At 48.1% G+C, this 14651-nt stretch overlaps 2 protein-coding genes across 3 annotated transcripts in view; one reads left to right on the forward strand and one right to left on the reverse strand.

The window, feature by feature from the left end:
* The window catches only part of CENPP (centromere protein P), a 215107-nt gene extending 207562 nt beyond the window's left edge, over positions 1-7545 (forward strand). The window contains exons 6-8 of one of the 2 annotated variants that reach the window (XM_081150855.1): positions 4265-4344; positions 5410-5501; positions 5792-7545. In XM_081150855.1, coding sequence (XP_081006981.1) covers positions 4265-4344; positions 5410-5501; positions 5792-5943 — 324 coding nt within the window. In that variant the 3' untranslated portion in view covers positions 5944-7545. The remainder of the gene's footprint in view (positions 1-4264; positions 4345-5409; positions 5502-5791) is intronic. The other variant, XM_081150854.1, reaches the window with a different exon arrangement.
* The window catches only part of IPPK (inositol-pentakisphosphate 2-kinase), a 49857-nt gene continuing 42163 nt past the window's right edge, over positions 6958-14651 (reverse strand). Inside the window, exons 12-13 of the mRNA XM_081150846.1 lie at positions 10875-10954; positions 6958-8548 (exon numbers count right to left, since the gene is read on the reverse strand). Of these exons, the coding sequence (XP_081006972.1) occupies positions 8323-8548; positions 10875-10954 (306 nt within the window). The 3' untranslated portion in view covers positions 6958-8322. The remainder of the gene's footprint in view (positions 8549-10874; positions 10955-14651) is intronic.

Below are 14651 nucleotides of genomic sequence, written 5' to 3' on the forward strand. Positions count from 1 at the left end.
CCCCACAGATTGCTCTGGAAAAAAAATAAGGGGGCTTCTAGCCAAGATGGCGGTGTAGGTAAAAATGGTGCTCGGCTCCTCCCAATTACAGCTAAACTGCAGAACCACCATCATTCAGAACCACCTGAAATCTGGCTGACCAGAAGTTCTACAACTAGGCATTTAAAGAATCCAGTGACATCAGAGCATTGGTGGCGTGAGAGATCCCCTTGTCCTCTCCCCTGAAATTTCAACAAATTAACCAACTACAAAGAATTCCCAACTCAATACAGAAGCACGCCTGAGAGACCCACACACTGAAACATCTAAAGGCAGGCAACCAGGAATAAGTGGAGAGATGAGAAGGGAGGAGAGCTCAGATGGCCTGCAGATGCAGCCCTGCAGCCAGGAGCTCACAGTGTGGCCGGGAAAGGGGAGGAAACTGCTGGGAGTAGGCACTTCTTTCAGCCAGCTGGGAGGAACAGAGCTGCTGGGGCCAGTCCAGCAGGGCAAGTGGAGTGAACAGTGATTGAGCCAGCAGATGCCAGAAGTGGGGTTCTGGCACAGGGCAGTCCACTATTGGGCGGGGGTGATTCTGACGAAGAAACAGAACCACAGAGCCCTGCTGCCCCTTGGGCTCCCAAAACTCACCTCCCATTGCCCTTGGTATCAGGTCAAGGAACATTTTATATGTAAACCAAGAGCTACTGCAGTGGAACCACTGTTTCACTCTGTGACTGATCCCCGGGTTTGGTGCTTGGGGGGGGACCTCACAGAGATCTGGGGCTGCCATTATGGTGAGGGCAAAACAAACCTCAGCCCCAAGCAGTGTGGCTGTACTGTCTTACGGAAGCTGTGGAGGTCAAGTCTGGGAGATCACAGAGGTAAAAACACCCTGCAATTCAGTGCCGTCTACTGGAAAATAGTAGAAAGACCGTTTCAGAGAACACTGCTTGAAGCGCTTTTCATGCCTAGGCAAAGGAGAGGGGCAAATACCATAAATAACAATGGTAATGAGGATGACCAGAAAGAAAATGAAAAATCCCCAGAAAGGAAGCTGGAACACATGGAAATATGTGATATAAATGACAGATTTCAGGACTGCAGTTCTGAAAATACTCAATTAGATGCAAGAAAATACAGGTAATTCGGTGCACTTAGAAAACAAATCAATGAACAAAATGAGTACCTTACCAAAGAGACTGAAACTTTACAAAAGAACCAATCAGAAGTCCTGGAAATGAAGCATGCAATTAAGGAGACCAGGAATGAGCTACAGAGCACAGAAATCAGAGCCAACCACATGGAGGAAAGAATTAGTGATATTAAAGATATGAATCTAGAAATGACACAGGGCAAAAGAGAGAAACCTGAGCATAAAGAAAAATGAAAGAGTTGTATGAGAACTCTCTGACCCCATCAGTAAAAGCAATATTAGAATAATAGGCATCCAGAAGAAGAAGAGATGGAGAAGGGAACAGAATCTATTTAAGCCAATAGAGGATGAGAACTTCCCAAACCTATGGAAAGAAATAGATCCTCGAATCCAAGAAGCAAACAGGACACCTAGTTACCTCAATCCAAAGAGGCCCTCTCCAAGGCACATTGTATTAAAAGTGTCAAAAATTAATGACAAAGAAAAATTCTTAGAGCAGCCGGGGAAAAGAAGTGACCTACAAAGGAAAACCCATCAGACTTTCGGTTTGGCATCAGGGTGAGATGGGGGGGGGGCGGCAGCTTTCTCCAAGAGAGGAGAGCTGGCAGAGGCCACTGTTCCTTTCCTGAGCCCTCCCCACACAGAGCCAGTAGGCAGGCACCATATCTGAGTCTCCATCAACCTGGCTCACACTGTTTGCCCCACCCTGGTGATTCCCAGAAGCCCTGCCCCACCCCACTTTTGGGCCCACCCAAGCTGTTTCCAGTGGCTCTGCCATACCAATGAACTGTCTTGGCTAATGCTTCAGATTTTCCTAAAATCTCTCAAGCAAGCAGCATATGGCCTCAGCGGGCCCCATACCTCTGGCTAAGTAGCCCCAGGCCCTACACTAGCAGCAGCCAGCCTTGGTTCATAGCTTGCCCTCCCCTGGGCTCCTCCAAACCCAGCACAAGTAGCAGCTACCTGCAGATCTCTTTGTAGCTCATGCAGGGTGGCCCCAGGCAGGGCACAGACAGCAGCTGACCTTAGCCTGCACCTCCCCAAAAGGCCCCAGAGCTAGCACACCCAGTGGAGAGCTTCAGACTATGTCAAAGCATCGCCTCTCAACCACCTCCACAAATGACACACTCAAGGGGCGGACTCAGCAGGTACCAGAGCCCTGCTGATGTAAGTCCTGCTCTGTAGGGTAGGCCCTGCACAGCTGATTCTCCACAGTGGTCAGAGGTCTGGCTGCAAACAAGTCCTCACAGCCCACCAGAGTGGAGGGTCGGGGTGCCCAGCTTGGATGATCGGGGAAGCTATGCTGCTGGACCCTACAGAAAACATACTACATTAGGTCATGCTGTCAAGTCCGGGAGATGTAGCAGCTCTACCTAATACACAGAAACAAACACAGGAAGGAAGCCAAAATGAGGAGACAAAGAAACATGTCCCAAATAAAAGAACAGAACAAAACTCCAGAAAAAGAACTGAACAAAATGGAGACAAGCAAACTACTAGATGCAGAGTTCAAAACACTGGTTATAAGGATGTTCAGTGACGTTAGAAGTTCAACAGTATAAAAAACAACATGGAAACCATTAAAAAAACAAAACAGTCAGAAATGAAGGATACACTAAATGAAATGACACGGAATCAGTAGAGTAGATGAAATTGAGAAATGCAATTTGGAACATAATGAAGCAAGAAACACCCAATCAAAACAGCAAAAGTAAAAATAAAATGAACAATAAAATGGCAATAAATACATATCTGTCAACAGTTGAACCTGTAAGGAGCCTCTGGGACAACTTCAAGCATACCAACATTCTCATCATGGGGGTGCTTGAGAGAGAACAAGAAACTGAAAACCTATTTGGAAAAATGACAGAAAACTTCCTCTACCTGGTGAAGGAAATAGACTTACAAGTCCAGGAAGCCCAGAGAGTCCCAAAGAGGCCCACACACATCATAACTAAAATGCAAAAGGTTAAAGACAGAGAGAGAATCTTAAGAGCAGCAAGAGAGCCCAGCTGGCCTGGCTCAGCAGTTGAGCATCGACCAAGGATCCAGGAGATTGCGGTTCGATTCCTGGTCAGGGATCGTGCCCAGGTTGCAGGCTCCATCCATAGTAGGGGGCGTGCAGGAGGCAGCCGATCAATGACTCTCATCATTGATGTTTCTCCCTCCCTCCCGCTCCATTCCTCTCTCTGAAATCAATAAAGAGATATTTAAAAGAAAAAAAAAGCAAGAGAAAAGCAGTTAGTTACCTACAAGGGAGCTCCCGTACGACTGCCAGCTGATTTCTCAACAAACATTTCAGGCCAGAAGGGAGTGGCAAGAAATATTCAAAGTGATGAAAAGCCAGAACCTACAACCAAGATGACTCTACCCAGCAAAGCTGTCATTTAGAACTGAAGGCTAGATAAAGAGCTTTCCAGACAAGTAAAAGCTAAAGGAGTTCACCACCACCAGACCAACACTACAGGAAGTGTTGAAGAATGAATGAAGAATTCTTTAAGAATGAGAAGGGAAAGAAAAGATTAAAAATATGAACAATAAAATGGCAAAATACATAAACAGTTGAACCTAAAAAAACAAGCACAACAGAAACAGACTCATAGATACAGAGAACACTTTGACGGTTGTCAGATGGAAGGGGGTTAGGGGAGTGAGTGAAAAGGTGAGGGGATTAAGTACAAATTGGTCGTTACAGAAGAGTCACGGGGATGTAAAGTACAGCGTAGGGAATACAGTAACATTCTGACAACTGTGTAAGGTGTCAGGTGGGTACGAGATTTATGGGGATGATCACTTAGTAAGTTATGTAATGTCTAATCGCTGGGGCGTACACCTGAAACTATGATTTTAAAAATAATAAGTTTTCTGCCAGCGGGCATGATTCAGTGGTTGAGCATCGACCTAGGATCCAGATCACGGTTCGATTCCCGGTCAGGGCACATGCCCGGGTTGTGGACTTGATCCCCAGCAGGGGGCATGCAGGAGGCAGCTGATCAATGACTCTCATCATTGATGTTTCTCTCTCTCTCTCTCTCTCCGTCTCCCTCCCTCCCCCCCCTTCCTTTCTCTGAAATCAATAAAGATATTAAAAAATAAATAAAATAAAAATAAGTTTTCTTCTCTCCACAGGAAAAGTACCCAGAGGTTGTGCACCTTGCGGAGGGGGCCTCCTCCAGCTGCATGGGGATCCGGAGCGCCAGCCATCCAGGGTGAGTGCAGATGCCCTGTGGGGCCCGGGCTGTCCCTGCTGGCCAGGTCCCTTCCCAGCAATCAGATGGTGTCTCCCGTCTGTGAAGAACGAGGGTTACAAACAGTAGAGCACAGATGTAAACTCCTGCCATCTTGAGAAGTGTCTGTAGAATCAGACAGGCGGCTGATGGCGGCACAGCAGGAAGGGGCCTCGCAGGGTAAGGGAGGAGGGGAGCGTGGGGACAGTAAATGTCTGCTCAGCTGGCGGGTGAGCAACAGGCCAGCGGGTGCAGGTTGCACTGCAGGGGTCCTGAGGGGACCAAGGAAGAGGCCAGGAAGTGGTGGTGTTTGGATCAACTTTAAAGTTCAGGAGGCAGCGAGCTCTGAGGGACGGAGGACCCATCGGGTCTCCTCTCCGTGGCCGTGGCCGCCCCGGATGTGCGCGTGGAGATCTGCCTGGAATGATGTACTCAGATGACTTGCACGCGCGTGCCTACCAGTGTTCAGTTTTCAAGCCTTAAACTGGTGTCATAATTATGTAGGCCCTGGGACTTGCCTTTTGGTAATAAAACATTCCCGTAATTCACATCTGGGGGTACCTGTAGCTGGCCCCTCAGTGCTTACCCCAGCGGGCAGAGGTCCTGTTTGTTTTCTGCATGTCTTGAGCACTTGGGTTATTCAGTGTCCCACCATTTCTGACGTCCTGTTCATGTCTCCTGGCCCCCGAGGACACAAGCTTCTCGGGCATATACCTAGAAGTGCAGATCCTGGATCACAGGACAGACTCGGCTTTCTGTCACCACCAAATTCTTTTCAAAGTAGTTTACCAATTTACTTCCCAAGGAAACGTCGCTTCTGTTGCTCTGAGTCCTGTACTCACTCTTATTGTCACTAACATTAGGGGTACAAGCGGTGCCTTCCTGTCTTCATTTCCACTTTCCTTTTGCTGCTGACTAATGGACAGCACGTCCTCTCACCTGCGGGATGTCCTTAGGCACAGGGCCAGCCGAGCAGGCCTCCTGCCTGCGGCGAGTGCACTCCAACCGGTTTCAAGGGCACCTAGGGACGGCCCTTACCTCTTTCAGGCTGGAATTAGCCGTCGTCTGGAGGGTACAAATAGATGAAGAAGGGAAGGTTTTGCCGAAGCTGGATCTTCTCACCCAGGTGCCGCAGCAAGGTAGGGAGGGGCCCCGGCGGTGTTCTGGTGTCTTCTTAGTGTGCCCAGCAGGCAAGAATCAAAAGTTGGAAATTTCATCATACTTTTTATATCAGTTTTTTAAATATTTTGATCAATAATCACTTCAAAAGCACCTGTGGGGGGATTGCTCCCCCGAAGCCCTCCTGGGCTGAGTGCAGGGGGTGGGGGTCCCAGTCAGTGCTGCATTCACAGCCATGACCCAGGGCAGCTGGGCGGGGAGGAGGGGAGAGTCTCAGTGAAGCTTCTCACCCAGTTTGTTTTCTTTACAGCCCTGGAGTGGGACAAGAAGGGAGTAATAGAAACTGCTCCTCTCAGCTTCCGAACCCTGCTGGGCGTGCTGGGCATAGAGGCGGCTCTGGAAAGCCTGATACGATCGCTATGCACAGGGAACAGCACTAGTTCCCGACACGGCAACACGTAGGAGTCGGGTGCTGCCCCAGGAGGCGTTTGATTTTATTGAATATAAACATTTGCTATTTTCCACTTAGAAACCATGCCCTTAGAACATGTTGTCTGTGCAGTTGTGACATGTTATATATAAACTGTCAGGACATGAAAAGTACATACAGCTATTTAAATACAGAATGCCAAAGACGGACGTGAGGGGAGCAGCTGGCGCCCCTCCCGCACCCAGGCTGAGGGCAGAGGCAGCCCCCATCTGGGGCTCTGGAGCCTCATTTCCTAGACCTTCCTCAGACCCCTGGGAGAGCAGCACTCGAGGCATCAGCAGCACCTTTCAGCAAGTCCTGACACTCACTCTTAGCTGTCCCCAAAACAGCGAGTGTGAGCTTAAACGAGTAAGACGGTGAGGCCTGCCCGCCCCCCGCCGGCCTCCGCGCCGGGTCCTCCTTTACGCCCAGAGCCTCGTGCTGCACTCACCTCGGTCACCATTTAAAATGTCAGAACTGGTGGGAACACGGTTTCACTCAAACGGCCACCAGTGACATAAGTGGCTGTGGCAGAATGAACAGCAAAGGGCTGGACCGAGACCACCTCTGGTGCAGTCCTGTCCCCTCGTCCCCAGGCTCCAAACTGCCTGGTCCAGCCAGGACAGGCCCAGAGGCTGCGCAGCCCTCCTCGGGTGCGGTGCTGGAGCTCCGTGCACGGGGACCTAGGACCCTCGGCCCACGGGGTGCCGGGGAGGACCGCATGCCTTTGTCATCTCCCACCCACTCCTTCCCCTGTCCCAAGCCAGCAACAAGGAAATCCTCCAGCCAGAACAACACTGACAGCTGCTTCCCTCCCACACGTGGGACTTGCCCACGAGAACACAGCTCTGTGCATGTCCCTTCAGGTGGGGTCTCCAGAGCCTCCAGACCCCAACACACTGACAGGAGCGATGCGAGTCACTTGACTATCTTTTTGACCCTCTGAATACAGAAGTAAGAAGTAAATGTTAGGACAGAATTAAAGAATAAATTCTTGAAAAACTGGCTTAATTCAAACAGGTGTAATTCTCAAGTTATCACAAAATTTCTCCACAAAAATTTACAATCAGCAAAATAGTCTCATTTTTCATGTAGCATTTTCATATAATTCCACGGTTTCACTAATATTACAATATTATATTACAGTAAGCCTTCATTAATCCCTCAAAGTGATGATATAAATAGTTAGTCTGTACAACCTACTCTAGAATAGAAGCTGAAGCCAGGTTCCCAGCAGTGTCACAGCAGCCGGGCCCACAGGGTGAGCCCACCGAGAACCTAAGAAGGGCCTGGGCAGCCCTGGTAGGGAGGCGGCCCAGCAGCACTCGGGGCAACACACCACCCATCTCCGTGAAGCCCGAGGGAGGAGGGAAACAACGCTGGCTCTGGCAACACTGGGAGAGGTTCCGCAAACACCCAGAACACCATGAACACAGAGCTGGGAGGAACAGCTGCCCTGGGGCGCCCACCCTGGTCAGCAGCTCAGCATTGCAGCTGCTTCCTTCCAATGTCCACAGCAGCAATTTCAGGCAAACAAACACCTCATCTCCCCTAACGTCAAGGACAAAATCAGAAAATAAAAGAAAGTGAAAGTCAATGCTTGCATGAGTGGTGCTGACCCCCGACCCGAGTCCCATGGTCACCGCTGATCCTGTGCAGAGTGGTGGATGTGGCACCTCCTCCAGGACCGAGCCAACACTATTCAGGACTGACATCTGTGCCAACAACCCATCACTGTGCAGTAGGAACCACCAAGCCTGTGCTGACGTGTGCCTGGCCCATGTGGTTCAGTGGTTGAGCGTCCACCCAGGAACCAAGAGGTCACTGGTTCGATTCCCTGTCAGGGCACATGCCCTGGGTGCAGGCTTGACTCCCAGTAGGGGGCGTGCAGGAGGCAGCCGATGGATGTCTCTCTCATAGATGTTTCTCTCTCTATCCCTCTCCCTTCCTCTGTCTAAAATCAATAAAAAAAACATAAAAATTTAAAAAAAGTGGCCAAGTAATTCAGCTGGGGAAGTTCCAGTAGGATCCGTTTTTTTAAAGGCCAAATGTAAGGTATACGTGATAATTCAAGTTTTGTATGTTAGGAGTCTGGTGGTATGAGATCCGAATCTGCGTTAGAGATTAGACATGAGCCTTGGGTGGGAAGGAAAACTGCCCAGAGAGGCCTCCAGGACCCAGAACGCCACAGGGCTCACGCCTGGCACTCCTGGTCCTGGAGGTGTTTCCTCCAGTCTGTGTCCCAGGAGCAGCACCCCCCAACAGTGGTTAGAAAGCGACAACATTCACAGCCAAGTCACCCAACACAAAAGAGCACTAGCGTTCAACCTTCACATTCTATGTTCAAGTTTCAAAGACACCACAGGAAAAAGTTAGACCTTATGCAGAACTAATGTACAGTCTTCGCTCTCCTTGAACCGCGTTGACATCGTGGCGGCATCTCTGGCACGTACAGTCTTTGAATAGTAGTTGACTATCTTGCCATCCAGTTTGTACTGATGAGGGATGCTCTCGTAGGGTTTGAGATCGAGGTCCAGCACAGACGCAGAAAAGGCAAACCTGGACCTCGACGACGGGACAGCAGGCCTCTGGTCAGAGCTGAAAGCAGAAAAGCCGTTTCAGTCTCGCTCCCTACTCCCCCACCCTTGCTCACAAAGAGCGCCTGTTCTGTGCGTCTGTACGCATCCCATCTCTGTCTGTCCGCGCGGTGTGCACCAGCACTTGAAGCTTCTGCTGAGACCTGCCAAGCACACCAGGTAAGAGAGGGTTAATGTGCAGAAAGATGAAAAACCAATTACACAGGATACTTGTGACATTCCCCATATCCCAGTGGTAAAGGTGCTGAAAAATAGACTGTATCATGGGCCAGCTATTACAAAACCTGAGAAAAAGTAGAAAGATCTGGCCCTTCAACAGCCAGGTGGAAAAACTGTTGAAAGCAGGCTTCTCTTACACGCCCTCCCCGCATCTGGTGGAGCCCCGGCTCCTTCATGCTTTCTCACAGCTGGGTGGTGGTTTAGTCTCAAGTCCTATCTGCAGAGTGTTGTATTTTGTTTCTTAGGGCTTAGTTTTGTGTTTTTTTTAAACATCGGAAGAGTCACGCTTTGAACAATATTTGAACAGTTACGTGTCCTTAAAAACACTTTGAGACTAATTCTGAATCTTGTCCTAAGGCTGCTGTGTATCCGCGGAGCTGTGAGCGCTTGGTCTAGTCTGCACCCAGGTGACTGGTGAAGTGCATTAAATGAGCTCAGTGTGGCTGAAGGGAAGTGGTCAGGAGTCCTGGTTTCCCCTTCACTACTTTTTAGAAATCATTAAAAAAAAGTCAAGGTTCAGCATCGACCTGGGATCCAGGCGATTGGGGTTCGATTCCCAGTCAGGGCACATGCCCGGGTTGCGGGCTCGATCAATGACACTCTCATCATTGATGTTTCTCTCTCTCTCTCTCCCTCTCCTTCCCTCTCTCTGAAATCAATAAAGATATATTTTTAAAAAAAAAGTCAAAACACCAATTTCAAAAGCTGCTGCACACGAGAAGGAAAGCCAGAGAACATGTTCCTGTCTAGATGAGGCTAATCAAGGCCTCAACTCTGACTTAAATCCTGCTCTGAAATACAGCTGGCGAGAAGGAAGCCAGGGCTCCCTCCTGAACTGCAGAGAGCATGTCTGCAAACGAAGGTCTTGCTTCAGTTTCCTCTCCGGGCCTAAAACCCAAGCTCAGTGCAGCTGGGCTGGGGACAGTCCATGTCTCCAGCCCTCAACAGGGCTACACATTTTAAAGGACACCTCCATTTCTCACTTAGAAGTAGCACCCACCAAGATGAGGTGAGTCCCCCCCATGGCAGCTGGTGGGTGCATGGCTGGGGGGCTGCCCCTCCGTTTGTCTACCAGAAGCTCCCCATGAGCCCAGGCCGTGGCTCCTGACACCTCGCGACACTTGGCCACCCTCGGCTGAGCCTGGTGCCCACGTGTCTCAGAACTTTCTGGACACATGACCAGGCTCCTATCCCAATGTGTGGGGTTTTATTGAGGGTATCAGGCCCTGGCCCTCTGCCCCTCACATTTCTGTACCCCGATTGCACCCCTGCGTAAGGCAGGCGGGTGACTGTAGCATCTGTGTGGTTTCCTCTCACCCAACATCAATCATTAGCTTGACCCACAAACAGAGTCCCCATACCTAAGCATTGGGGGCACTTTCTTTGGCGGTAATGGGGGTGTTTTCAACTGAATAGAACAACCTTTTTCTGTATTTCAGTTTTACCCTCTCAATGTCCCTCCATGAAGTGTCCCTATCAGAAAATAGATAATTCTGTGCCTGTCCAGCAGCAGGACTCCTGGGAATATTCAGTTCAAAAGCAGAAAACCAGACACTAGCAGCCAGGCCGCCTTGACCCAGGATGTGTCAGAAGGATGACCATGTGGGGTTGCACCCTGGAGATCAAGGCTGAAGACGCCACCTGCCTACTAAGGGAAGGTTATCGGGTTCATCCTGAGTGCCTAAAAACGACTGGGGAGGAGACAGGACAATTCAGTGTCTACGGAGATACTGCAGATAGGAAGCAGAACAATGCACGTGTTGTTTCAAAGACCAGAACGACCATGAAGGTCCCATGTCGGCCTGGTGGAGGCAGAGGAGCAGGTCCATGGGACCTACAGCACCTCAGGCCTCAGAGCAGTGGCAGGAGCCTTAGGGTTTCTCTGAGAGGAAGGAATCTGTGCCACAGTACCCAAACTGCTTCTAAGTCCTTAGGGTGTTTCCTTAGAAAATAATAATCTTCAATTTAACAGAACAATCTTTCAAAATTTTCTCCGTGTCTTTTTGACTGAATTATAACCTGTGGTCTCTAAATATGGGGAAACTGACTTCTCAATCCACAAAGTCCTGTTAGGCTGAAGCCATGTGTGACCCCCGTGGGCACCTCACCTTGCATCCTGCAGACACGGGGAGAGCGCGATCATGATGGAGCAGTCCTTTGCAGTCATGGCCACCCGGTACTGCTGAACCTGCGGGGGAAGAGAGGGCAGCTCGGCACCGTGCGCTTCCTCCTGCCAGGCCTCGAGCCAGCCACAGCACCCGGCCTGTTAGGAAGCTGTAGGCCCGAAGGCTCCTCAGAGGCAAGCCGCGCCCTCTGGCCTCTCACTGCAGGCAGCGTGGGGACCCTGGTTCTGAGCCCTGGGTTTGTCTTCAGCAAGGCGACCACAGTCGGCCTTAGAAGCAGCAGCAGGAAGTTGCCTCAGCTGCTGTGCTGGCCACACTGACGGAGCGAGCATCACTCCAAACAAGGGGGGGGTGCAGATACCCGCCAAGGTCCGCTCTGAGCAGCAGAACGCACCTCAGGCCATATACACCCAGCATGATGCTGGAATCGTGTCGCCAGGCTGTGTGTTAAGTCACTTCAACCCACAGGACCCCAGGGGCAGGCAATGCTGGTGTCCTAGCTAATGGGTGAGGGAACGGAGACACTGCTGGGCAATAACAGGGCTTGACTTAAACCCAGGTGCTGTGGCTCTGAGGTTTGTGCTCTTAATACCAGGCTGCAAGCACATGTAGCTCTGAACTACTGGCCTGAGCAGCGCCACCGGGCTGCCGGCTCCGACGGTGCACAGAGGCTTGCAGGGCTGCCCGGGGGAAGCAGTGGCCTCCTGTGTGAGACGCAGATCAGAAAGGGGGCTGCCTTTCTTGGAGTGGAAGCCTGGAGCATTCTTTCCTCCTCCTTCTTGGAACTTTCCTATACCATTTGAATTTTTAGACTGAACAGTTCTCATCTGTACAAAAACAAACTAGTTACATGTTATCACTGGCCTCATTTGTGTGATGACAGATCATGACCTGTCTCCCTTTCAGCCACAACCCTCCGCGCCTCAGCCAGGAGGACCCGCCCTGAGAAAACATCCCAGCTCCACCTTCCTAAGACAGGACTGGGTGGGAGGTGCAGGGAGAACCCCGACAGCAGGCTACCTCAGGCCCACTCACTGCCCTTCTCGGGGATTGAAAAACCTGTAGAATTTACAAGGAGAAGGGAAAAGGAGCCCCTCTCCTTACACTGTTCATTTAGCTAAGAAATCAGATATTTCACAAAATACATAACAAATGCAGTTCAAGAATTACTAAGAGACAAATGTAAAAAACAAATTATAAAATACTTATTGTGTCCTGATCTGCAAGACATAAAACCCAGAAGCCATAAAAGATCTGAATACCTAAAAATTAAAATCTTTCATATGATCTAGTCATAATAAAATGTAAAAGACCCATAAAAGAATGGGAGAAAACATTTGCAATGTACAGCAGATGATCAACATCAAGAATCTATAAAGTGCTAGATCCATATGAAAAAGAAAAGACCCCAAAAAAGATACAAACCAAATAAATCGAAAAAAGAAAAAACAGCCAAAAAATACATGAGAAATTGCTCAACCTTACTAATAATCAAGGAAATTAGAACAGTGAAATACTTCTCACTCATCAGATGGACAAAACTATAAATATAAACGTGTACCTGACAGAATGAAAGAGACACACTTCAGTAACGCTGGACTATGTACGGGGCCAACCCAACGCCTGAGGTCAACGAGAAAAAGCTGGACAAAATACCGACCACATCTGCTTGAAGGCGGAGTAACAAGACCAGGGAGAACTGCTGGACCAGGAGGAACACAAAGACATTTGGGTCTTTTTTGCCCAGGAAGGGGGTGGAGGGACTGTTTTAGAAGGCTGACCGGGAGGCACTTTTAACCAACCTCCAGGGCTATAGGGACAGTAACCATGATGAACCCCCTCTTTGGGTTAGTACCCAAAATACTGCATCTTAACAATGAGTGAGCCAGAAGTTGACAGGCCTTCCAGGAGCTGCAGCTTTGCTTCAGAGACATCAGCCACCAGAACTGGACTAAGAAGAGCCCAGCTTGCTCTAGTGCTTCCTAGGCCCCTGGCTGAAGCAAACCTAAAATTCTCTCTGGAAGAAGATATCATCCTAGGCTTCAAATTGTTCCTAAAGTAATTGTACAAAGAGAATTTCTGACACACAAGCAAAAATATCCAAGCACAAAACAAGATAACACGAATGAAAAAATACACAGTAGTGGAAAGAGACACACATGGACTCCAGCTAGTGGAGGTACCAGAACCACATGCTCCCCTGCTCAGAACAAAAGACAAAATGCAGAACTTCAGAAAGCTGGAGACTATAAAAATGGACTGTTTGGAAATTCCGGAACTAAAAACTATAAAAATCAATATTAAGAATTCAACAAGCAATCCTAACAGCAGCTTAGAAAAAACTAAAGAGACTTGCTAAACTGGAAGACAGGTGTGTGTATACATATTTGTGTGTGTGATCCACATGAAGCATGGAAAGGAAAACAGCTGGAAAACATTGAGGAAAGGGCGTGAGACAGAAAATAAAGAGAATCTCTTCAATATACTTGCAATTGGAAGAAGAGAAGGAATGGTAGAAACAAAATTTGAAGAAGTTAAGGCCAAAAATATTCCAAAATTGTGGAAAGACATCAAGCCACAGATTCAAGAATGACTCTCTACATGTCACCAGGCAGTAACGGAGGGAATCGCCAGCAGACCTACACTGAGGGAATAAGAAATGTTTTCTTCATTCTTTAGACAAAACCAAAATGGTCCCAGATACAAGATCCCAGATATAGGGTACAGTGGAGGGCAATGCAAGAGAGAAATATGTGGGCAATGGACACTGCATAAAACATTAACAATAATGTCTTCTTGAGTTTAAAACAGTACAACACACAGCAACAACGGCAACTTACGTCAGGCGTAACAGTAAAATGTACTCTAAGAGAGGAAAGGTACTAAACAATATTAGACTTCACTAAGTCAGCTGCTTACTATAATCTCTAGGATAAACAACTGAAAGAAAAGTAAAAGACTCAATAGATAACCTCCAAGCTAACAGAGTGGGGAAATGGGAGTGATTAAAAAAAAACACAAGAGGAGAGAAAAAGAAACCTAAAACAGGTGGGAAAAATTAAAAGGCTCAAACCCAAGTTTAAGTCCAGTTAAATGATAAAGACACATGTCAGAGTGGATACAAAACCTAACCAGATCTTAAATACAAAGACACAGAAAGATTAAAAATAAAAGGACAGAAAAAGATACATACTGTAAGTTTTAACAATCTACAGAAGTTACACAAATATCAGACAAAAGAAACTTTACAGTAAAAAAAAGGATTACCAGAGATAAAGACACTGAAAATGATAAATGACACTTGAAAATGAAAAATTCAATTTACCTGGAAGATGTGACAACTCTAAATGTAAGGCACCTGATAATACAGCGTCAAATAAGAAACAGAAAAATCCATAATTATTATGTAAAGTTTCAAAATATCCTTCTCATGGACCAGGCAGGCAGTAAAGTCAGTAAGGTGACCATCTGAATGACACAGATAATTTGACCTAATGGGCAAATATAAAACAGTGCATCCAACAATTTAAGAAGATGCCTCACTTGCAAGTGCACACAGGAGCATTTCCCCCAAAGTGAGTAACGCCAATCACAGCACACTTCAAAGGACCACAGAGTATGTTCTCTGGTAATAATGCCGTTCTGCTAGTAATCAACACAAAAAAGATAATTAGAACCCCCACATTTGGTAATTATTTTTCTTCTAAAATACTTCTATGGGTCAAGGAGAAATCTAATAGCAAGGTCTACTTAATGTATACG

The sequence above is a fragment of the Miniopterus schreibersii genome (genome assembly GCF_964146895.1).
Source record: "Miniopterus schreibersii genome assembly, chromosome: 11".
NCBI classification, from domain to species: domain Eukaryota; kingdom Metazoa; phylum Chordata; class Mammalia; order Chiroptera; family Miniopteridae; genus Miniopterus; species Miniopterus schreibersii.